A 26,412-nucleotide genomic window follows, 5' to 3' on the forward strand; every position below is an offset into this window, starting at 1 on the left:
CTCCCCTGCTGTGTGTCCGGCAAAGTCTCCTGCTGCCTCCACATTCAAACTACATCAGATATAAAACGCTCCAATTAGGCCTCAGCCTAAACCCTGATTGAACCTGGGCTCCAACACCGCCAGTTGCTGCTCAGACGTGCCGTCTGCACAGAGAAAAACACTAGCTCCTGTGTTAGTGGGGTTCAGTAATGCCAGCTGCTCCCTTGCTGTGTGTCCGGCAAAGTCTCCTGTTGCCTCCACATTCAAACTACATCAGATATAAAACTTGCTCCAATTAGGCCTCAGCCTAAACCCTGATTGAACCTGGGCTCCAACACCGCCAGTTGTTGCTCAGAAGTGCCGTCTGCACAGAGAAAAACACATGCTCCAGTGTTAGTGGGGTTCAGTAATGCCAGCTGCTCCCCTGCTGTGTGTCCGGCAAAGTCTCCTGCTGCCTCCACATTCAAACTACATCAGATCTAAAACTTGCTCCAATTAGGCCTCAGCCTAAACCCTGATTGAACCTGGGCTCAAACACCGCCAGTTACTGCTCAGACGTGCTGTCTGCACAGAGAAAAACACTAGCTCCTGTGTTAGTGGGGTTCAGTAACGCCAGCTGCTCCCTTGCTGTGTGTCCGGCAAAGTCTCCTGCTGCCTCCACATTCAAACTACATCAGATATAAAACTTGCTCCAATTAGGCCTCAGCCTAAACCCTGATTGAACCTGGGCTCCAACACCGCCAGTTGTTGCTCAGAAGTGCCGTCTGCACAGATAAAAACACATGCTCCAGTGTTAGTGGGGTTCAGTAATGCCAGCTGCTCCCCTGCTGTGTGTCCGGCAAAGTCTCCTGCTGCCTCCACATTCAAACTACATCAGATATAAAACTTGCTCCAATTAGGCCTCAGCCTAAACCCTGATTGAACCTGGGCTCAAACACCGCCAGTTACTGCTCAGACGTGCTGTCTGCACAGAGAAAAACACTAGCTCCTGTGTTAGTGGGGTTCAGTAACGCCAGCTGCTCCCCTGCTGTGTGTCCGGCAAAGTCTCCTGCTACCTCAACATTCAAACTACATCAGATATAAAACTTGCTCCAATTAGGCCTCAGCCTAAACCCTGATTGAACCTGGGCTCCAACACCGCCAGTTGCTGCTCAGACGTGCCGTCTGCACAGAGAAAAACACTAGCTCCTGTGTTAGTGGGGTTCAGTAACGCCAGCTGCTCCCCTGCTGTGTGTCCGGCAAAATCTCCTGCTGCCTCCACATTCAAACTACATCAGATATAAAACTTGCTCCAATTAGGCCTCAGCCTAAACCCTGATTGAACCTGGGCTCCAACACCGCCAGTTGTTGCTCAGAAGTGCCGTCTGCACAGAGAAAAACACATGCTCCAGTGTTTTTTTGATCAAATAGATTTTTATTAATCAGAATTCAAAATACAGAATATACAGTAATCTTCCACAAACAATAGATTTACAAATTGAACATCCCTGTTCCCCCCCTCCCACCCCCCATGTAGACAGCTTATATAACTCTTTTCTCCATAAGATTTCTCTTACACCGTAATTTACCATTAGTCATCCTTTTTACCCATATTGTCAATCAAACCATACAAAACAGAAATGTTCCTATGTCCGGGTATTAATGGTTTATCCACAACACCAGCATTGTAAAATATAGCACATTCCCATCAGTTAACTGTACCGTATTGTAACCAGGGATTCCACAACCTCTCATAGGTTTTAGAATTGCCTCTTTTAGAATATATCCTTTCCTCCAGCCGGATGATACAAGACACCTGTTTCACAAACTATCTCCCAGAAGGTGGTTCTTTCCTGATCCAGTTCCTCGCAATCAGCTTCCTTGCTACATATAGTAGTCTGGCTATAGCAAGCTTTGCACTATTAACTATTTCAATTTCCTCCACATATCCCAGTATGCAGACCAGTGGGTTTTTGGGTATAACACTTCCGTAAGCCCCTTCTTTTCTGTTAATGACATTAAACCAGAACGCAGATAGCCTGGGACAAGTCCACATCATATGAAGGATTCCGGCATCAGACCCCCCACATCTTGGACAGTCAGAGTTGTCCCTCAGCCCCATTTTAAACATCAGAAGGGGGGTACGGTACACACGATGGATCACATAAAGATGGGACAAACTAGCTGGTTCACTCATAGTGAGTTTGGGGAAATATTCTAGGACGCTGTCCCATAGCTCGTCAGTCATCACCCCAATCTCTCCCTCCCATTTGGATCTTGCTTTAAGTGGGAACCCCATTAAATGTGTATGCAATATATCTTTGTAGGTGTTAGAAATTACCCCTTTTGTAAGTCCATCACCACCACATATATAGTCCAACACTATGTCAGATTGTATCTGCAAGTTTCTGGAAAGTTTTTGAGCCGTAATGGCATGCCGTACCTGACAGTAGTGATACCATTCAGAATCCGGCAACTGAAACTCACTCTGTAATTGCACAAACGGTCTCAGCTCCCCGTTATCCATAATTTGAGACATTAATGTCAGCCCCCTACATTTCCAGCATTCCAGTCTCCCAAGTTTCCGAATCTCTGGGAGGTTACTATTATCCCATATAACTGTGAATCTAGTCAACCCGGTCACCCCTCTCACCCTCTTTAGTCTGTTCCACAGGTCTTGTAAGAGTCGCAGAGTGGGACACCCGTCTCCCATTACACCCATCTTCCCATCCTCTAGGCCAAGTATCAACGGGCTTCTATTTAGTACGTATTCCAGCACTCCTCTGACGCCTGCCTTCTCTTGATTAGACCACCCTCTGAGATGTTGACTTTGGGCAGTTAAAAAATACAGTTCCGGATTTTGTAGTGCCAGTCCCCCCTCATCCTTTGGTCTTTGCAAGGTTTCAAGCCTTATTCTAGGTTGTTTCTTACCCCATACCAAGGCCCTAAACAGTGAATTCACCACTCCGAACCTTTTCTGCGGTATCCAGATTGGGGAGTTGTGTAATGTATATAAAAGCTTGGGCATTAAAACCATTTTAAGTAGATTAATCCTTCCCACCACCGACAAGTGTAATTTGTTCCAAGTATTCACCTTAGTTCTTAGAATTGCCATTAGGGGTACTAGATTAGTATTAAGGTACTCAGTAACCGGTAGGGAAACCTGTATCCCCAAATATTTAAACATTTCCACACATTGTAGTTTGTTGGCCCCTATGTCTTCCTGAGTCCATACCACCTCCTTGTCCACTTTAAATAGGCTTGATTTAGACCAATTTATGGTCAGTCCTGAGATCTCACCGAACCCCTCAATGGTCTGCACAGCATGATCCAATGAAGCCGAGGGGTCCCCTAGGAATAACAAAAGGTCATCCGCATACAGGGCCACCTTTTCCTCCAAATTGCCATATTGAAACCCCTTTATTGCCTTGTTGCGTCTAATAGCAGCCGCCAATGGCTCTATCGCAATAGCGAACAGGAGCGGCGACAGTGGACAGCCTTGCCTCGTTCCTCTATGCAGCTGTATTCCCGCGGACATTACCTCATTAATCTTAACTCTAGCTGTGGGTTGAGTATACAATAGCTGAATCCACGCTGTAAATTGAGGACCAAAGCCCATACTATGCAGCACTCTCCACAGGTATGACCATTCTACAGAGTCAAAGGCTTTATGGGCATCAAGTGAGGCTATCACCCTCCCACCTGGGTTATCGACTGGCAACTGCAGATTGAGATATAGTCTCCGTATATTGGCTGCTGTTGATCTGTTGGGCATAAACCCCGATTGATCCATATGGATCAATGTATCAACAACACCAGTTAGTCGGTTCGCCAGCACTTTAGCCAGTATTTTCACATCAGCTGTCAGCAAGGATATTGGCCTGTATGAATCTGGAATTCCTGGATTCTTACCGTCCTTAGGAATCACCACTATCACCGCCTCCCGCAGAGACGCAGGCAAAATCCCTTCTTTCATAGCCTCCTCAAACACTATTAATAGCTTGGGTAGCAGAATTTCTTCTAGGTGTTTGTATATTTCCGCAGGAAGACCGTCTGCTCCCGGGGCCCTCTCATTAGTCATGCCATGCAGAGCCATCTCCAACTCCTCTACTGTGATAGGAGACTCCAACTTATCCCTATCTTCCATAGATAGTGTCGGAAGCAGTCCCGCTCCTAGAAATGCCTCCGCCCCCCCTTCCCCTCCCATTCTACTCGATGAATAGAGGTTCTGGTAAAAACCTGCGAAGACCTCCAGAATTTCGGGCGTCTCAGTAACCCTTGTCCCCTTTGCAGTATCCATACTATGTATAAATGAGCTGCCTCTCTGGGCTGCAGCTATAATCGACAATAGATGACCAACTTTTTCCCCTTCTTCATAGAATCTAATCTTCTGAAAAGCCTGCTTCTTAGTTGCTTTATCTAATAGTAACCTATTGACCCTTTCATGTGCCTGCCTAAGTGTCAGTTGAGTATCGGGTGTAGCGTGCTGTGCCATTTCTATTTCCGCCCTAGTTAGGGCTTCCAGACTATCCACCTAATCTCGCTTAGTTTGTGTCTTTCTCCTACATATATCCCTGTATAGAATTCCCCGGAGATATGCCTTCATGGCATCCCATACCACCAGAGGATGAGCACTATCATCATTATGGACAAAGAATTCCCCAATCTCCCGCATGATGCCCTGCATATTTATATGTTGTATCCAGGCCGGATGTAACTTCCACTCTCCCCTTATCCCCCCTCTCAAACGCTCCCATTTAATGGACACAAGGATGGGACTGTGGTCCGAGATCACTCTCGGTAAGTATTGCACATCCCCCACCACTGCATTCATCAACTCATTAGCTAATGCCATGTCGATGCGGGATAGGGTATTATAAGAAGCTGAATAGCAGGAGAAGCACTGTTTCCCGTCATTTCTTACCCTCCAAATGTCCATCAAACCATGCTCCAGTGTTAGTGGGGTTCAGTAACGCCAGCTGCTCCCCTGCTGTGTGTCCGGCAAAGTCTCCTGCTGCCTCCACATTCAAACTACATCAGATATAAAACTTGCTCCAATTAGGCCTCAGTCTAAACCCTGATTGAACCTGGGCTCCAACACCGCCAGTTGCTGCTCAGACGTGCCGTCTGCACGGAGAAAAACACTAGCTCCTGTGTTAGTGGGGTTCAGTAACGCCAGCTGCTCTTTTGCTGTGTGTCCGGCAATGTCTACTGCTGCCTCCACATTCACATTACTACTGATTTCAAACTTGCTCCAATTAGGCCTCTGGCTCCACTCTGTCTCTAGTATTTACCCTGGCCTCCAACACCGCCAGTTGCTGCTCAGAAGTGCCGTCTGCACAATCAACACTTGTTCCTGTGTTACTGGCGTTCAGTAATGTCAGCTGATCCCCTGATGTGTGTCCGGCAATGTCTCCTGCTCTGTCCACATTCCCACTACTACTAGTGGCAACTTTGTTTTTCATGGGTACCTTCTGCTACCCATCCGGGTTCCAGCACCGTCAGCTGGTTCTCGGCAGTGCCTTTGGCTGAGGAGCCTCCTTCTTGGTATCCAAGTTCCAGCAATGTCTGCTGGTCCTTGGTAGTGCTTTCTAGCACAGGTACCTCCTGCTTAGTAACCGGGTTCCAGCACCGTCAGCTGGTCCTCGGTAGTGCCATTGGCTCTTGTTTCTTCTGCTGCCCCTCCGGGTTCCAGCAACGTCTGCTGGTCCTTGGTAGTACTTTCTAGCACAGGTACCTCCTGCTTAGTAACCATGTTCCAGCACCATCAGCTGGTCCTCGGTAGTGCCATATGCTCTTGTTCCTTCTGCTGCCCCTCCGGGTTCCAGCACCGTCAGCTGGTCCTCGGTAGTTCCATTGACTCTTGTAGCTTCTGCTACCCATCCGGGTTCCAGCACCGTCAGCTGGTTCTCAGCAGTGCCTTTGGCTTAGGTGCATCCTTCTCGGTATCCGAGTTCCACCAACGTCTGCTGGTCCTTGGCAGTGCTTTCTAGCACAGGTACCTGTTGCTTAGTAACCGGGTTCCAGCACCGTCAGCTGGTCCTCGGTAGTGCCATTGGCTCTTGTTCCTTCTGCTGCCCCTCTGGGTTCCAGCACCGTCAGCTGGTTCTCGGCAGTGTCTTTGGCACAGGTACTCCCTCCTGCCCAGCCTGGTTCCAGCATGCCTGCTGTTTCCGGGTAGTGTCAACGTCACTTTGCCACCAATACGTTGTCCTGTCGTGTTGCGGTCGGGTTAGCCGAGTCTATGGTGCCTGCAGTTTATGGGCTTCCTATGTGGGCTGCGGGATCTGGCAACAAAGGCTGGTTCCGTAGTGCCAATAGGACAAGAACCCCCTGTAGGACTGTGGGTTTCGGTAACTGCGGCCGGCTCACGGCCTTGCAACTTTGTTTTTCATGGGCACCTTCTGCTTCCCATCCGGGTTCCAGTACCGTCAGCTGGTTCTCGGCAGTGCCTTTGGCTTAGGTGCCTCATTCTCGGTATCCGAGTTCCAGCAACGTCTGCTGGTCCTTGATAGTGCTTTCTAGCACAGGTACCTCCTGCTTAGTAACCGCGTTCCAGTACCATCAGCTGGTCCTCGGTAGTGCCATTGGCTCTTGTTCCTTCTGCTACCCATCTGGGTTCCAGTACCGTCAGCTGGTTCTTGGCAGTTCCTCAGCCTTCTTGTACCTTCTACTACATTTCCATGTTCAAGCTTTTGGAAATGGTTTTTGGTTATCACTCTGGATCTCCCTGACGACGACCCTGAAGACGACGACCCTGAAGACCACCCCGAAGAAGACGACGACCACAAAAACGATGACCCTGAAGACGACGACCCGGAAGACCACCCCGAAGAAGACCAAAAAGATGACCCTGAAGAAGCTGACCAAGAGGACAAAGAACATGAAGACAAGCACCAAGATACAGAACAACAAGAGACAGAAGACCAAGAAGCAGAAGAACAAAAAGCAGAAGAACATTAAGCATAAGACTAAAAATCAGAGAAAAAGATATTATCTAAATTATAAGCAGAAGAAGACTAAGCAGTGTATGGGGGTGAGTCCGTTCCTCCTCGTGGTGCCCCTGGAAAATGCCTGCTGCTGCAGGCCAAACTGAACGCGGACAAATCCTGTTGTAAATCTTTTGTGACAGGCAGAACGGAAGGTGTAATCTTCAAACTTTTATAGATAACAACTACAGGAATGCCTGTCACAAATAAGAATATGATGAAGAAGAAGAATAGGAAGAAGATGAAGAAGTAGAATATGAAGAAGAAGAATAGTTGAATAAGAAGAATATGAAGAATGTAAAAAAAAAGAATAATAGGAAGAAGGTGAAGAAGGAGAAGATGAATAAGGTGAAGAAGAAGTTGATGAAAAAGATGCTGCTGCTGCTGAGGATCATGAAGGAGAAACATACAGTGGGGAAAAAAAGTATTTAGTCAGTCAGCAATAGTGCAAGTTCCACCACTTTAAAAGATGAGAGGCGTCTGTAATTTACATCATAGGTAGACCTCAACTATGGGAGACAAACTGAGAAAAAAAAATCCAGAAAATCACATTGTCTGTTTTTTTTTTCATTTTATTTGCATATTATGGTGGAAAATAAGTATTTGGTCAGAAACAAAATTTCATCTCAATACTTTGTGATATATCCTTTGTTGGCAATGACAGAGGTCAAACGTTTTCTGTAAGTCTTCACAAGGTTGCCACACACTGTTGTTGGTATGTTGGCCCATTCCTCCATGCAGATCTCCTCTAGAGCAGTGATGTTTTTGGCTTTTCGCTTGGCAACACGGACTTTCAACTCCCTCCAAAGGTTTTCTATAGGGTTGAAATCTGGAGACTGGCTAGGCCACTCCAGGACCTTGAAATGCTTCTTACGAAGCCACTCCTTCGTTGCCCTGGCGGTGTGCTTTGGATCATTGTCATGTTGAAAGACCCAGCCACGTTTCATCTTCAATGCCCTTGCTGATGGAAGGAGGTTTGCACTCAAAATCTCACGATACATGGCCCCATTCATTCTTTCATGTACCCGGATCAGTCGTCCTGGCCCCTTTGCAGAGAAACAGCCCCAAAGCATGATGTTTCCACCACCATGCTTTACAGTAGGTATGGTGTTTGATGGATGCAACTCAGTATTCTTTTTCCTCCAAACACGACAAGTTGTGTTTCTACCAAACAGTTCCAGTTTGGTTTCATCAGACCATAGGACATTCTCCCAAAACTCCTCTGGATCATCCAAATGCTCTCTAGCAAACTTCAGACGGGCCCGGACATGTACAGGCTTAAGCAGTGGGACACGTCTGGCACTGCAGGATCTGAGTCCATGGTGGCGTAGTGTGTTACTTATGGTAGACCTTGTTACATTGGTCCCAGCTCTCTGCAGTTCATTCACTAGGTCCCCCCGCGTGGTTCTGGGATTTTTGCTCACCGTTCTTGTGATCATTCTGACCCCACGGGGTGGGATTTTGCGTGGAGCACCAGATCGAGGGAGATTATCAGTGGTCTTGTATGTCTTCCATTTTCTAATTATTGCTCCCACAGTTGATTTCTTCACTCCAAGCTGGTTGGCTATTGCAGATTCAGTCTTCCCAGCCTGGTGCAGGGCTACAATTTTGTTTCTGGTGTCCTTTGACAGCTCTTTGGTCTTCACCATAGTGGAGTTTGGAGTCAGACTGTTTGAGGGTGTGCACAGGTGTCTTTTTATACTGATAACAAGTTTAAACAGGTACCATTACTACAGCTAATGAGTGGAGGAAAGAGCAGACTCTTAAAGAATAAGTTACAGGTCTGTGAGAGACAGAAATCTTGATTGCTTGTTTCTGACCAAATACTTATTTTCCACCATAATATGCAAATAAAATGAAAAAAAAACAGACAATGTGATTTTCTGGATTTTTTTTTCTCAGTTTGTCTCCCATAGTTGAGGTCTACCTATGATGTAAATTACAGACGCCTCTCATCTTTTTAAGTGGTGGAACTTGCACTATTGCTGACTGACTAAATACTTTTTTTCCCCACTGTACATATCTGACAAAATATAAAAAAGGTTAACATAGTCAATATCTTTGTAACTCCGAACGTCTTTTAAAAAAAAAAAATTATTCCTGCTATTCCATTTGATTGGGCTAAATCTCTATGCCTTTAATATCTCCTCCACCTCCCCCAATACATTCTACATTATTATTAGTTGTTTTTCTTCATGTAGAATTAACCTACAAGGAAAGAAAGAGTTTATTTTAATTCCGATATTTCTGTCCCATTGACTTGCATGGGTTTCCGGTATCGGAATCGGCGATATCCGATACTTTTTGGGTATCGGTCCAATCCAATCCGATCCGATATTTCACGATATCGGATGGTATCGCTCAACACTACTTCTGTTACCTTCCCCTCTGCCTTCAAACATGCCACCATAACACCCATCCTCAAAAAATCAAACCTTGACCCAACTGCTCTGCCCAGCTATCGCCCCATATCACTGCTCCCGTTTGCTTACAAACTCCTTGAACAGCATGTCCATGCTCAACTTTCCTCCCACCTCTCATCTAACTCCCTCCTTGACATCCTGCAGTCTGACTTCCGCCCCCACCACTCCACTGAAACTGCCCTGACCAAACTTACTAATGACTTACAGCCAAAGCTAACAGACAGTTCTCCATCCTCCTCCTTCTTGACCTGTCCTCTGCCTTTGACACAGTTGACCACTGCCTACTGCTACAGATTCTTCCCTTGGCATAAAAGACCTCGCCCTGTCCTGGATTTCCTCATACCTTTCTGACCGCACATTCAGTTTCCCACTCCAACACTACCTCCTCATCCTGCCCCCTCTCTGTTGGAGTCCCCCAAGGCTCTGTCCTGGGGCCCCTACTTTTTTCCATCTATACTCTTGGCCTAGGACAACTCATAAAGTCCCATGGCTTCCAGTACCACCTGTATGCAGATGACACTCAGATCTACCTCTCTGGCCCAGATGTCACCTCTCTGCTGTCCAGAATCCCGGAGTGTCTATCAGCCATATCCTCCTTTTTAACCTCTCGCTTCCTAAAACTCAACGTGAACAAAACTGAACTCATTATCTTTCCTCCATCTCACGTATCTTCCCTACCCGATCTATCTATTATGGTAAATGGCATCATGCTCTCTCCCGCACCTGAAATCCGCTGCCTTGGAGTAACTCTCGACTCTGCCCTGTCCTTCAAACCACACGTCCAATCTCTTGCCACCTCCTGTCGCCTCCAACTCAAAAATATTTCCAGAATCCGTCCCTTCCTCAGTCCTCAATCTACTAAAACGCTTGTACATGCCCTCATCATCTCCCGCATTGACTACTGCAACACCCTCCTCTGTGGCCTCCATGCTATCTCTCTTGCACCACTCCAGTCTGTCCTCAATTCTGCTGCCCGACTAATCCACCTCTCTCCTCGCTACTCCCCTGTCTCTACCCTCTGCAAATCCCTCCATTGGCTCCCAATTTCCCAACAAATCCAGTTCAAACTACTAACACTGACCTACAAAGCCATCCACAACCTTTCCCTTCCCTATATCTCTGAACTAATCTCCCAATATCTTCCCTCATGTACTCTTCGATCCTCCCAAGACCTCCTACTCTCTTCCACACTTATTCGTTCCTCACACTACCGCCTCCAAGATTTCTCCCGAATATCCCCCATCCTCTGGAACTCCATGCCTCAACACGTCCGATTATCCACCACCCTCGGATCCTTCAAACGGAACCTGAAAACCCATCTTTTCAGGAAAGCTTACAGCCTGCAATAACCATTCTGCCGCCTCACCACCGCCTGAGCTGCCGCCTCATCACCACCAGAGCTGCTGCACCCCCGACCTTCTGTCTTTTCCCCGCTATCCCGTAGAATGTAAGTCTGCAAGAACAGGGTCATCTCCCCTCTGTACCAGTCTGTCATTGTAAATTTGTTGTGGAAACTTGTTTATTGTTAACAATATCTATAACTTTGTATGTAACCCCCCTTCTCATGTACAGCACCATGGAATTAATGGCGCTATATAAATAAATAATAATAATACATAAAGGCTGTAGAAGCCAAATGGTAGAAAAGTTTTTCATGAAACACTATTGCAAAAATGTTTTTTTGTTAGTTTGTTTTTTAGCCAAAAATACATGCTTTAAAGAAAATAAATTGCTCCAACGATGTCTTATTTTTTAAAACGTCTTTTTCCGGGTAATAAAACTAAGTCTTTCAATATTTTATAATAATCTAAAAATACACTATTAAATAGAAAGGTAATTGGAAAGGGGAAAATACTTTTTAACCAATGTTTAGAATTTTCCCTGACTTTTAGAAAGAATCTGTTACCACTCCTGACATGTCTGTTTTAGTGTATAATCGTATTTCTCATCAAATCATTGTATTTCTCATCAAATGGGGCGGGGCATCTTTTCTCATAATTCTAAGTTGTTTCATTTTACTGTTAAACCTCCTAAAATTAGCAACTGGGTAATTACCTTTACCTCTTCTCTAGCTCCATAACGTTAACCTTTATGGATTTTGTTTTTTTCAGCCGTAGCAAATATAGTTATTCAATTTGCAAATTTACTTTATGTTTTAAATTCTTAACATTTTTCAAGATTTTTGCTTGCTGTCATCGAGTGAAGAAACAAAAAGATACATTTCTCTCCTGGTCATGTGTATGGCTTGTTACATTACATTTATCACATGCACCAGAGATCTTGAAAATTATGAAGAATTGCTGCACAAAGTATAATGGAAAATTCTACAATGCTACATTATACAATACAAAATAATGCATTTTCTAACAATGTAATACCCCTTCAAAATCCGCAATGAGACCCTTTTTTTCCCTGCCGCATTTCTTTTAAGGACTAGAGCAGCATGACACACTCACTTTACATTAACTGGCAGAGAGCCCGGCTTCCTTACTGCATGTCTGACAATATTATAGATGTGCTGTGCAGCGTACAATTTAATGTCAGCTAATATCGGTAAAAGCAGGGGGAGCAGTCTGCATATGTCACGGCCCAGGAGTAATATATGATTACTGGGAGCCATTTCCAAGAACCACAAAGGTCATACGGCTGCCTCATTGCACAGAAATAAAATTATCCGCCCATGTTCCTTTTCCATATCTCAAGGTCACATTGACACCACCTTTGTAATGGACTGTTGAATATGTAGCGGTGGGGTCTATTTATTTTTTAATAGTTTTCTACATCTACAAACAACTAAATAATATTCTTCCTTTTTGCTTTTGGTGATAGAATTTCCTTTTTTTATGTTACACTGCTATGACTAACATCATTCCGAATATGTATTCACAGCAGTGATTTGAAAGATGAAGGAAAACTTGTCATAAACACATTTGCACCTTTTTTTGTACAGGTTTTTTTTTGTGCTTTTGCCTGTTTTTCATTTGCTCATTATCCTTTTATTTTGCGGGGTTTTTTTTAGCCTAATTTATGGTTGTTCACTTGTTTATATATATATATATATATATATATATATATATATATATATATATATACGCCATTGTGAGTAGGGTTTGGGATTTCCAGATGTTTTTTCAGATAATTCATCAATTGTGACTTTTTTTGAAAAGTTGAAAAAGTTTTGTATTCCAGTCCTGCATAGTGATTTTATTTATTTATTTATCTAGTCGGAATTCTTTATCTTATTTTTTTTTTTTACAACTTTTTAGTGGAACATGTGACTTTGTGCTCTAAAAAGTTGCAAGAAAAAGGTAACAGACAAAAATGAAGAATATTTTTTGATTTTTGCAAAACTCATACACTGAAGAATTTGGCACAAAAACCATCAGTGAATACCACAAGATAGAAAAAAAAGAGACCTCAAAACCATAGATGATGAATTGGACCCACATTTTTTCTATTTTATGGTGATCATTGTCTGTTTTTTTTTTTGTCATTATTACACACTGCTCATGTAGCGCCAACATATTCTGCAGTGCTGTGAGTAGATTGTGAGCACCTTAATTTTTTTTTTAATGCAATTCATAATCTTATTTCTATTATCTCAGAGATACCATCTGGAAAGCTAGATAGCCTATCACTATCTAGAACAGGAGTACGCAATCTGTGGCCCCAGGGCCACATGCAGAACATAATGTCACTTGGTCGCAGACAAGTGTCTGCTAACATGTATTTTTCATGACAGAGAGAAAAGGAGTACCGCCAAACACTGAAGCAGGTGTGGGGAAGTAATAATGGTGAATTGTAAGGCCATTTCTGGGACCCTCATACATTGGCACAAAGAGGGTCTCCTGACCTGTGCATGGCACTGTAGAAAGATTAGGTGAAAAGATAACCATGCATGAGTGTGGGTAACTTCATTTTGATTTAGGGGAGTAGTACAAACAATGAGGAAAACTACATGCGAGGTGCCTTATTTTTGGATTCCCTTTTGATAGAAAAGGTGACCATTTTGCTTCTAAGGCCGGAGTCAGACTTGCGAGTGGAATGCGAGAAACTCGCGCCTCAATACCCAGCACTGCCGCCGGTAGTTCAGACCGGAGCGTTCAGCTACATAGAAAGATATGCAGCTGCACACTCCGGTCCCGAGTGCCGGCGGCAGCGCATGTTCTTGAGGTGAGAGACTTGCGCAAGTTTCTTGCATTGCACTCGCAAGTGTGACCCCGGCCTAAAGGGGGTTTTACACATAGCGATATCGCTAGCAATATCGCTAAAACGTCACTGATTTTGTGACGTTATAGCGATATCGCTAGCGATATCGCTATGTGTGATACTTACCTCTGACCGGCTCCCCCGCTGTCCATCGCTGATCGCGCGAGATCGGGCGGCTCCATTTCTCGTCGTCTGCTTCCTGCTGGGCTTCCTGCTGTGTGAGACGAGCGACGTGTGGAGGCGGGCGGGAGGACGTCGGGATCGCTGTGTGTGAAAGGTGAGTATCGTGCGCTGCGTCGCTGTGAGATCTTTCTGTGTGGAAGCTCACTAGCGATCATTTAGCGATGCACCAGCGATCCTGACCAGGTCGTATCGCTGGTGCATCGCTAAATGTAAAAGGGCCTTAAGACTCCCACCTATCAGACAATTAGAGGTCTATGTCTCAGATGGTAATACCATTTTTAGCCATTTTTCTTTTTCTGTTGGTTAGGTCAACCCCAGATTTTTGCTTTGGGTCTCTATGTTCTAAGTCTCTCCATTCATCAAATAACTTGCATATCATTTGAGAAAAAAATGCAATGATAGGAACTAATTTATTGCTGTGAAGGGGAAAATCTTTATGTTTATGGTCCGTATAACATAAATCACCTACAGTGGTTTTACATGTCTTGTAAGAAAAAAATCTCTGCAGTGAATCCAGCAAGGAGGAGAAGGATAAATCCTTTGTAGTTCCTATTCACTTTTGGCTTCAGTTCAGAAACTGCATAAAAAAAAAACTGCAGTGGCGCTTTGTGCTAAACCACCCTTAGGCGTTGTAGTATGCCAGTAATTGCCTGCACTACAAGTATAATTCTATGACTGTTTTATGCAGGAAAAATATATATCTTTGTACCGTGTTAGCCAGTAGATAGAAGAATATTTAGAATTGAGAGTCCTCAGTGGTTGATACCTTTTAATGGCTAACTGAAAAGATGGTAACAAGTTGCAAGCTTTCGAGACTACGCAGGTCTCTTCATCAGGCTAGACTAATACAAAATCTGAAGGATAACATATTTATACAAAAGTCAGCACAGAAATAATGCAATAGCAAAGACAAGTGATGTGAAAAATTTCCAAACATTCAGTTTCCAGAATGAATGTGTAGCATGGATTTATGTCTTTTTACATCAGTTAAGGAATTTGCTCTTTAGACCTTCTGGGGTCATCACAACACAGAACCAGACATACGCAATCAGAGGGCAATAAAACCTTCACACTGCTTATCTATGAACTGTTCCAATATTTATGCTTATCACTCCCCCATAATGACTATTCCGCTTCACATCACTTGTCTTAGCTATTTCGTTATTTCTGTGCTGTCTTTTGTATAAATATGTTATCCTTCAGATTTTGTATTAAGGTACTGTCACACTTAGCGATGCACCAGCGATCCCGACCAGCGATATGACTGCGGTCAGGATCGCTGGTGCATCGCTAAGTGGTCGCTAGTGAGCTGCCACACAGGCAGATCTCACCAGTGATATAGCAGGGGTCGGGGGTCGCTACTTACCTGTCAGACGAGGCGATCCTGACGTCCTCCCGCCCGCGTCCGCGCATCGCTCGTCGGCGCCACAGGAAGCCCAGCAGGAAGCTGACGACGAGAAACGGCCCAGGATGTTCTCGCGCGATCAGCGATAACCAGCGGGGGAGCGAATGGAGGTAAGTATAAGACATAGCGATATCGCTAGCAATATCGCTATAACGTCACAAAAACCAGTGACGTTATGGCGATATTGCTAGCGATATCGCTTAGTGTGACAGGCCCTTTAGTCTAGCCTGATGAAGACACCTTCGTAGTCTCGAAAGCTTGCAACTTGTTACCATCTTTTCAGTTAGCCATTAAAAGGTATCAACCACTGAGGACTCTCAATTCTACATATTCTTCTGACTGTTTTATGATCATTTATGTCAGATTGCATTAAGAAATATGACATAAACTGCAGTCTGCTTTGTCTATGGTCCATGTGTCACATTGCAGCTCATCAGTATCTCGGCGTATGAGAAACCTGAAAAAAAAAGTAGAACTTGGGTCAAATACTATTCTAACCCACATTTACACACTGGCAGGTACAGACAAAAAAGGCCCCCTGTGCAAGAACAATATATGGGTCCTTTGAAGCCCAAGAACTCTTATAAACAGCCTGGGACAGCTCATAGAATCTCATGGCTTTCAGTATCATCTTTATGCTGATGACACACAGATCTACATCTCTGGACCAGATATCACCTCCCTACTAACCAGAATCCCTCAATGTCTGTCCACTATTTCATCCTTCTTCTCCACTAGATATCTGAAACTCAACATGGACAAAACAGAATTCATCATCTTTCCCCCATCTCACGTGACCCCCCCTACGAACCTATCAATTACAGTAAATGACTGCCCACTCTCCCCAGTCCCACAAGCTCGCTGCCTCGGAGTAATCCTTGATGCTGATCTCTCCTTCAAACCACATATCCAAACCCTTTCCACTTCCTGCCGACTTCAACTCAAAAATATTTCACGCATCCGTTCATTCCTCACCCAAGAATCTGCAAAAACCCTAGTCCATGCCCTCATCATCTCTCGCCTTGACTACTGCAACCTCATGCTCTGCGGCCTCCCCTCAAACACTCTCGCACCCCTCCAATCTATTCTAAACTCTGCTGCCCGACTAATCCACCTGTCCCCCCGCTATTCCCCAGCTTCTCCCCTCTGTCAATCCCTTCACTGGCTCCCAATTGCCCAGAGACTCCATTACAAAACCCTAACCATGACATACAAAGCCATCCACAACTTGTCTCCTCCATACATCTGTGACCTCGTCTCCCGGTACTTTCCTGCACGCAACCTCCGATCCTCACAAGATCTCCTTCTCTACTCCCCTCTTATCTCCTCTTCCCACAATCGCATACAAGATTTCTCTCGCGCATCACCCCTACTCTGGAACTCTCTACCACAACATATCAGACTCTCACCTACCATCGAAACCTTCAAAAAGAGCCTGAAGACCCACCTCTTCCGACAAGCCTATAACCTGCAGTAACCACCGATCGACCAAACCGCTGCACGACCAGCTCTACCCTCGCCTACTGTATTATCACCCATCCCTTGAAGATTGTGAGCCCTCGCGGGCAGGGTCCTCTCTCCTCCTGTACCAGTTATGACTTGTATTGTTTAAGATTATTGTACTTGTTTTTATGTATACCCCCCTCACATGTAAAGCGCCATGGAATAAATGGCGCTATAACAATAAATAATAATAATAATAATAAATGCAAAATTGCACCTGCTTTGGAGGTATAAATGGGCCCACCCGACACGTTCACCAGGGGAGTGTACACAATGGGGGCAAAAGAGGAATGAAATAGATAAATACCAGACTTGTGTCACATGACTCCTCAATGTTGAGGCAGAAACGTGTCAGGAGGGATATTCTTTTTTTGGGGACATAAAGTTTAGTACTATACTTGGGTACTGCCCTTGTGAGGACAGGAGCCACTTTGCGGGGTATGACAGGGAAAATTAGGGTTACTTCAAGATCCATGTTGCTGTCACCGCCCAAAGGGTTCCACAAACTACAACAACCTCTCATATAAGATGGAAGCAATCTATTACTAACATGGTTATTAATACTGCACTGGCATATAGCATTTTTATCATTTTGTTTTGTACCTATTCATGCCTTATGTCTTAAAAATAAGTGGTTTATTTAGGCTTCTCCATTGAGCCAGTTTGGGAATATCCCTGTTTTTTAACATAATTAACATAATTATCATCAAGGGACAGAGGCTGCCCTCTCCATCAAAGGAAACGTTATCAGTGATGCTTGTTTCAGGGGCTGGCCTAATCTCTGCGTCATGTGCACAGTGACAGTGCATTCTCTCCTGCCGGCTCAGATCAGCAATACCGAGCTAGCAACAGAGCATGTTGTTAGAATACCCAGAGTGCAGAGCCCCCCCAAAAGTGATGTCACTTGTCTCTGCACACTGGGTATTCTGACAACACGCTCTGTTGCCGGATCGTTGCTGCTGATCTGTGCCACCAACAGACAGAGCGCTGTCATTGTGCACATCGCCCAGCATTAATGCTTGTTTCAGTGAGGGGCAGGGGCTGCTGCAGTGACCGCAGCCTTGGCCCCAATGATGCTTCGTTTGAGTATACCAGCAAGCACTGGGATTCTCAAATGGAGCATCATCAAAAAGGAAGTGAAAAAAAATAGAAAGCAGTTACATAGTACAGTTAGGGAAGGATAGGGAATTTATTAAAAAATAGTTTTGATTATTATGGCACTAAATAGATAGGGATTTAGGAGAAAAATTACTTTGGACTTCAGACCATCCCTTTAAGTTCCAGCCAAAAAGTAGTATAAAATTAGATAAAAGTGTTTCAGCATGCACAAAATGTATCATCCAGCATGAGCCACTATTGTAATTTGGTGCTTCTAGTCTAATTCTAAGCTAATACTAAGCTGACTAGACTAATCCCATCATTTCTAATCATGGACAACCCCTTTAATTATTACCGTAATATATTTGATATTCTGAAAAACTGAACATTGAACATAACAATTATAGTACATCAAAAGAAGTTTGTAACCATAGAGAAAAAAAAAGTTATTTAAGAAATTGAATAATGATATGAATGATCTCAAAACACTAATGATTGTGGAGTGATGACAGCATAGTTATAGACATTGCAGTGAAGCTGGTTTCACACTAGCTAGGGAATCAAACTGCAGTGAGCAACAGCGCTGTTAATTGCCGATCACTGCAGGGAGTTCCTGGCACAGATTCCACTATTTCAGGCGCTGACTCAAACCAACATAAAGGCTTTGTGCAGTTTTACAGCCATTTTTACTGTTTCAATACATTGAAAATGAAATACCAAGCAAACATTTTGTGCATGCAGGTCCCTTGCAAATTTGTATGTCTCCATGCTTCCAAACTTGCATATTCTTGCTAATATACAGACAGTAGAAAGGTCATGTGGATGAAGTCTACTGTCTGTAGGTTAGCAAAATAAAAAAGAGAGAATGGTATAACCTAATGCATAACTAGTTGTGCAGTATGTGGGAGGAGATGGGGGATCATTGCCTCAGGTGCTCCAATCTATGGGGTGAAAATATTCACTACTACGCCCATTCCCAATGCCGGCTACACTGTGAACTGAATGTGACTGCAAGTGTGCAGTGAGTGGCCACCTGGGGCTGCTGCCAGGGCCAAAGTGGGACTAAAATTCAGCCCTGGCATTTGAAGTTACACAGGCCCACTAGTCACATGGTGACTAGAGTTGAGCGACTTTGGTCGGATCGGGCTTCATGAAACAAAATTTGTTTCAGATGAAGCTGGTCCGACTAGGGCAAAAAAAGTCGGAGTTTCGTCCAAAACCCGACCCCAATGCAAGTCAATGGGAAATAAAAGTCGGCGTTGAGCGGGTGACATTCATCCACTCAATGCCGACTTTTATTCCCCATTGACTTGCATTGGGGTCGGGTTTCGGACGAAACTCCGACTTTTTTTGCCCTAGTCGGACCGGTTTCATCTGAAACAAATTTTGTTTCATGAAACCCGATCCGACCAAAGTCGCTCAACTCTAATGGTGACTATATAATATCTTTGTACACTTGTAGGTTACAAGAAGTGAGAGGAGATTAACATGAATATATAACATGTAGTCAGAGCTGTGCCCAGTATTTCAGATCAGTCCTATTTATTGCTTTTAGGTACAGTACTCCTCCCAAAGCTCTGTCCCCTTTTGTACGCACGGTGACAGAATTCCTGGCAGAGCTGCTATCCATTGGGCAACCAAACTCCCTGGTCATAGCCGCCCCTATCATACCTCCCAAGTTTTGAAGATGGGAAAGAGGGAGAAAGACGCAGCAAATTTTAGGCCACGCCTGCTGATCACACTGACTGGTACTGAGGGCACAGTGGCTGGCATTATGGGCACACTGACTGGCACTAAGGAAGAGAGAAAACAGAAAGATAGAGAAAAAGAAAACAGAGAGAAAGAAAGGAGAGCGAGAGAGAAAGAAAGAACAGAGAGAGACAGAAAGAACAGAGAGAGAGAAAGAAGTAAAGAAAAGAAAGAAAGAACAGAGAGAAAGAAAGAGAGGAAAGAAAAAGAAAGAGGGGAAAGAAAGAACTGAGAGAGAAAGAAAAAAGAAAGATTAGAGAGAGAAAGAAAGAACAGAGAGAGAAAGAAAATGAGGGAAAGACAGAACAGAGAATGAGAAAGAAAGAACAGAGAAAGAAAAAGAGAGAAATAAAGAAAGATTCTATAAAGATACTATAGCAGCCTGGCTCCCATTGTAGTGCCCACCTGAGTCTCATGGTGCAGGACATATCATGATCCGCTCACATGGCCGGCAACCCCGATTCCAAGGCGATCCTGCTGTCTGCGCTGTCAGAGGAGGACATGGTGATGGATCTGAAGCATTCCTAGTTCAGTCACAATCTCCTCATGAAATTATCTAATTTCCGGTCAGCTTCCAGCACATCACTTCCGGTGGAACGTCATGTGTGAGTTTTAAAATGCTCCTCGGGGCTCCACCGTGTACTCCTGTGTCCGCGGGAAAAAGCCCGCTTTGTATGCTTCGTACACACTTGCCTCCGCTCCGTGCATCCCGTACACATATGGTCCGCTCCATACATTTCGTACACATATGGCTCCACTCCGTACACACATGGCTCCGCTTTGTATACCCCATACACACGCGGCTCCGCTCCGTACACCAAGTACACACACGGCTCTGCTCCGTACACCTCGTACACGCGGCTCTGCTCTGTACACCTCGTACACACACGGCTCCGCTCTGTACATCTCGTACACATCCGACTCTGCTCCGTACACCTCGTACACATCCGGCTCTGCCCTGTACACCTCGTACACACACGGCTCCGCTCCGCTCCGTACACCTCATACACACACGACTCCGCTCCGTACACCTCATACACACACACAGAGCTCTGCTACATCTACCCTGTAAACCCCTCCTGACCCCACACATACTTCCCTCATCCAGCACCATGACAACCAGCACAGCAGAGTCCTGCAGACACCAAGAGGCAGGGCTGTGGGCACAGGACCTGTGATGAGGTCACAGGGGGGCGGAGTCAGGGGTCACATGATCAGGGGTCTGGTCAAAGGCTCCTGATCATGTGACCCCCTGACTCCTCCCCTCCTGTGACCTCATCACAGGTCCTGTGTACAGCCAAGCGACGCTGTGAATGGCTGAGGGGGGGAGGTCTCATGCTAGGGCGAGGATGGGGTGGGTGGAGGTCTCATGCTAGGGCGAGGATGGGGTGCGGGAGGGGAGCTCTCATGCTAGGGCAAGGCGGCTCATCTCCCTGCAGTGCGGGACAGAAAAATCCCGGGAGGGTTGGAAACTATAACCGCCATGCACGCAGAAGGCCAGCGGCAGGAACAACAGCCAGGCCAGTGGCCGCATCAGCTGGCAAGCTGCCAGATGAGCGCCCACATGACAGCGGCCCAGCGGGAAAATGCCCGGTTGGGCATATTACCAATCCGGGCCTGGCTGCCGCTGCCTATACAAGTGCAGCAGTGGAGATGAGTTTACTGCTGCGCTTTGCATATGCAGCAACCACAGTTAGAATAATGAACTTAGTTTTATCATCTCAGTCACTGCCTATGCAAAGCGCAGCAGGCAATGACAAACTCATCTCCTCTGCTGCACTTTTTACATAAACAGCGACAGTGAAGACAGAAGATTAGCAATTCATGAATTAAGACAATATTGAATGAAGTGCACTCCACATGATGCATCCATTACTAAGTGTAGCCTTTATATTTTTACACTTTTTGTAACCCTAAGTAGGGTTAGGGATTGGTTTAAGCTTAGGGTTAGACTTAAAGAATCATAGAGTTGGAAGGGACCTCCTGGGCCATCTGGTCCAACCTCCTGCTCAAAGCAGGATTCGCTAAATCATCCCAGACAGATGTCTGGAATAGCTCTAGGGATAGTCATAGTGCTATTGTAAGGACTAGGATTTGTCTTAGTGCAAGGGACTGGGTTTTACTTAGGGTTAGGGTTAATCTCAGGGCCAGGCTTTGGGTATGGCCAGGGTCACACTTGTGTTGAATACGGACGAGTGCTATGCGATAAAACATTGCATTGCACTCGGACCACTGTTAATGTATGGGGCAGCAACTATCACCTTTTTTTTTTCTCGCTCGTATTTTACATGCGAGAGAAATCGCAGCGTGCTGCAATTGGCACTGAGACTCGGCTCACTCGCACCCATATAATTCTATGTGTGCGAGTGACACAGCACACATCACTCGAATATCATCCGAGTGCTGTGTGATATACGCTGACCCCGGCAATGGAGGAGATGGAGAAAATAGTTTCTCTGCCTCCTCCGCAGCTGTACTCCGATCCGCTCTGTGCGAGAGGCTCGGAGCACAGTCGCATGACACTTGGCTCCCACTCGCAGCAGAGCAGGAGCCAAGGTCATTAGCATATCTCATCTGATGCTCTGGCATCGGATGCCATAGGCTAGTGTGACCCCGGCCTTAGGGTTAAGCTTAGAGTGAGGATTACTGCTAAGGTAATAAAATAATTACATTAAAAAAAAGCAAAAAATAAATAAAAATGTATAACTTTGTATATTTTACGTCTGATTTCAGCAAAAAGCTGAAGGAAAAAAAAAGGATGTCAAAGTGCAAACTATTAATTACATTAATACTTTGTAGTCTGTAACCATGGAGACACATAGGTTTGCATAAGAACTGCATGCAGAAAACTATTTGCAAAGATACATCATTTATTATTATAGACTTCCTGGAAAAATAAAACATAGTTGCAAAGGATGATATATCTGTTTAGGTACCGAAGATACTCTTTTTTTTTTTCCTTCTACCCAGCAGCTATGGATATGCATGTATTATCTATGGCTGAATAGTTATAAATTATACAGAATTCCTAATACAATAGACACCATCCAAAGCATCTACTAATAGTTCCCATTGCTGTATAATTCCTGTAGGATCCTCATGTCATTCTGTGCAGATGTAGTAGAGCTGTCAATTTTTCACAGAATGATATCTCTCTCAGTTAGTAAATGCAACTGCAGTCCGATGTAAAACCACATTCAACATATTTAAAATTCCTGACCAAACCAAGCAGCTTGTTTACCCCCCTACCTTTCCACTAAGCACCCAAGGCAAAACCATTATCACCCCCTTCCTACTTCGTGCAGATGCAGCAGAGCTGCACTTGTTCATCTAAGGGTGGTTTCACATTAGCGCTTTTTAAGCGCACGCACGGCCGGGGGTAGCTCCACCCCCGAGCCGGCTCTCTGCCCGGCGTGCCCGCCCCTTGCTTGTAGCGCCGCCTCCTAGCGCACAGCGGCGCCTGCGATCGGCGCACCCTATCTTTAGCATAGGGTGCGCAGATCGTACGCAGGCCGTGCGCTAGTTGCGCTTTGACCTGCGCTGCGCACTTTTGACGGTGTGCCGTGCGCGCCAAAATCCGAAAAGTTTGATTTTGGCGCGCACGGCGCACCGTCAAAAGTGCGCAGCGCAGGTCAAAGCGCAACTAGCGCACGGCCTGCACACGATCTGCGCACCCTATGCTAAAGATAGTGTGCGCCGATCGCAGGCGCCGCTGTGCGCTAGGAGGCGGCGCTACAAGCAAGGGGCGGGCACGCCGGGCAGAGAGCCGGCTCGGGGGCGGAGCTACCCCCGGCCGTGCGTGCGCTTAAAAAGCGCTAATGTGAAACCACCCTAACCCATGTGCATAGTAAGAACTCTCTTGAGTTGTAAAGTATAGCAGATTTACTTGCATGCCTAAAGCTGGAGTCACACATAGCGACTTACCAGCGATCCCGACAACGATATCAACATGTCAGGATCGCTGGTGAGTCGCTATGTGATCGCTGGTGAGCTGTCAAACAGACAGCTTCACCAGCGATTAGCACTGCGATGCCGCGCACGCAGCATCGCTTTGTTCGTTAGCGCTGATGCCATATTCATGTCAAAAATAGAGGTAAAATAAAAAATATTGTTATTCTCACCTTCCGACGTCCCGCGCAGCATTCCCGCCTCTCTCCACGCTCCGGTCCCAGTAATCCTTTGCGAGAATTACCACGATGACGTCCGTTCTCGCGGTATCGCGAAGTCTCGCGGTCATTCTTGCAAAGGATTACAGGGACCGGGAGCGTGGAGAGAGGCGGGAAGACTGCGCGGGACGCCGGAAGGTGAGAATAACAATATTTTTTATTTTTTTATTATTTTACAGCTGATCGCTGGTCTCCCGCCTGTCACACGCAGCGATGCGTGCTGGCCAGCGGAGACCAGCAACCAAAAAAATGTCCAGAGGTTTCTTGCAGCGATCAGCGATACCGGCAGGGGGGGCGGTCGCTGATCGCTGTCACACACAGCGATCCCGCTGGTGAGATCGCTGTTATGTCACAAAAGTTGTGACTCAGGATCGATCTCGTTAGCGAGATTGCTATGTGTGACAGGGCCCTAAGTAAAACTTTAGATAGCACACTATCAACATAAGCTGTACCATATGACAAACTCAGCTCTGTTGCATCTGCATCCTTCTATGTCTGTGCCATAGCTCTACCTTGTGTCTGTTATGTTTGTATATAGGGAGGGTAGTAATAACGCCACCTGAGGATTCTAAAAGAGGACTTGACGTCTTTGTAAAGCCCATTGGATTTTCAGTGTAATCTATGAACCAATGGATTGCACTGTTTAAGAAAATGTAAATGTATGGTCAAGAATAGACTTTTGTATTAAAAAAAAATGTCTAGGTTATAATATGATTTTCGCTGTAAGACATATCCGTGGACAAGAATCAGATTCTCCTTCTGTTTACCCATAGACAGATACAAATGTACACAGTGACAATGCAAAGATTAAACAAAGAGGGCAAAACTGTAATTTCTTGGGAATTTGCCAATTCTATATGAAATATCAATGTTTATTTCTGACCTAAATATCTAAAATAATTTTGAATGCATTTAACATAGCAATTAAAATTTGGGATAGAAGAATTCAGTAGACGATATTAGACATATCCGGGTCCACTGTTTCCAAAATTAGCCTTGAATTACGCACATTGAGCCATATGCTGCAGTTTCATGTTCATTAGGCACATTCTTACATACAGCAGAGTTGCATCTGGGCTTCTATCACCCGGGGGCAAAGAATCAGTTCACAGCCCAAAATACCATGGTCAAGGCAGAGTGGTGCCCCCTTAACACTCAGCATTTGGGGAAAAGCCCCTCCTGTCCCCTTCTAGCTACGCCTCTGCTACAGTTGCTGCAGAGCTTATTGTATTCATTTAACCCCCTTTGGAATCCATTGATTGCATTAATTAGAATGATATTGTAGGTTTACATTGCAGACCTATAGACAATGAAGGATGGCACAATATCATAAGTTGTCCCGGATAACAAACTCAGCAGTAACCTTCTATGACTATGGCTGTTTCTGTTGTTGCACCTTATTGTCTGATAGTATAACCTTGTAGCATAGCCTACTGCATTGCACTAAAAAAATGCACAGTATAAAATTAGAACAATGCTGCAAATGAAGACATTGAAGAAAACAAACATTGCAAAATCCTCCGAAGACATAGACAAGATGCGATCGCAAGGGTTTCACTTTGCAACTTACATGTCTCAGTTATGGGGTTCGATCCCTCGTCCCTGTTGGAGCCAAGCTGCCTCTGCTTGTGTCTATCCGACAGGTCATGCTGCATTCAGAGCCAGATGGAAACTCCTACACACAGGCTTGCTATTGGTCATCACCATGGCAACCCCGGTGATGGACAGCTACGCTTTCACAATGACAGAATCAAAGTTGTTAGTAATGAGCCCCCACAAGTCACAGAGTGGGCTGCAATTGTAGAAAAGTGTGAAATTGCCTGAGCGTACATTCACACAGCAGCCGGAGACTGAATCCGCTCTTTGCAGAAAATTAAATCAATTGCCTGGAAGAGAGATCTTCATCATTGTTCAGAAAACAGCCCTGAAAGGCTATTCACCGCAATTTAGTTGTTTATTGATTCCTCTATTAGCAGAATAAACGGAGTCGGGGGACATCCACCCTTGCAAGTCGCTCATGGAAAAGTTTCAAGGCTAAAATAAATGTTCGCACCTTCTGACTCAGAGTAAATCCGTAATTTAAATTTGAGTTACTTTCTATATACAGAGGGGAAAATAAGTATTTGATACACTGCCGATTATGCAAGTTTTCCCACCTACAAAGAATGGAGAGGTCTGTAATTATTATCATAGGTACACTACAACTGTATGAGACAGTATCTAAAAAATTACAAACAGAAAATCACATTGTATGATTTTTACGTAATTAAATTGCATTTTATTGCATGAAATAAGTATTTGATCACCCATCAACCAGCAAGAATTCTGGCTCTCACCGACCTGTTAGTTTTTCTTTAAAAAGCTCTCCTTCTCTGCACTCATTACCTGTATTATTTGCACGTTTGAACTTGTTACCTGTATAAAAGACACCTGTCTACACAACCAATCATTCACACTCTAACCTCTCCACCATGGCCAAGACCAAAGAGCTGTCTAAGGACACCAGGGACAAAATTGGAGACCTGCACATTGCTGTCATGGGCTACAGGACAATAGGCAAGCAGCTTGGTGAGAAGGTAACAACTATTGTCATGATTATTAAAAAATAGAATAAACACAAGATGACTGTCAATCTTTGGTCTGGGGCTCCATCCAACATCTCGCCTCATGTGGTAAGGATTATTCTCAGAAAGGTCAGGAATAAGCTCAACTACCCCAGAGGACCTGGT

General features: G+C 44.9%; 1 protein-coding gene across 1 annotated transcript in view; it reads right to left on the reverse strand.

The window, feature by feature from the left end:
• The window catches only part of AKAP5 (A-kinase anchoring protein 5), a 40,085-nt gene extending 14,732 nt beyond the window's left edge, over window positions 1-25,353 (reverse strand). Inside the window, exon 1 of the mRNA XM_073570749.1 lies at window positions 25,254-25,353. Within this exon, the coding sequence (XP_073426850.1) occupies window positions 25,254-25,338 (85 nt within the window). The 5' untranslated portion in view covers window positions 25,339-25,353. The remainder of the gene's footprint in view (window positions 1-25,253) is intronic.
• Window positions 25,354-26,412: the final 1,059 nt, after the last annotated feature.

The sequence above is a fragment of the Dendrobates tinctorius genome, unplaced genomic scaffold (genome assembly GCF_039654945.1).
Source record: "Dendrobates tinctorius isolate UK_male_01 unplaced genomic scaffold, ASM3965494v1 ptg000006l, whole genome shotgun sequence".
NCBI classification, from domain to species: Eukaryota; Metazoa; Chordata; class Amphibia; order Anura; family Dendrobatidae; genus Dendrobates; species Dendrobates tinctorius.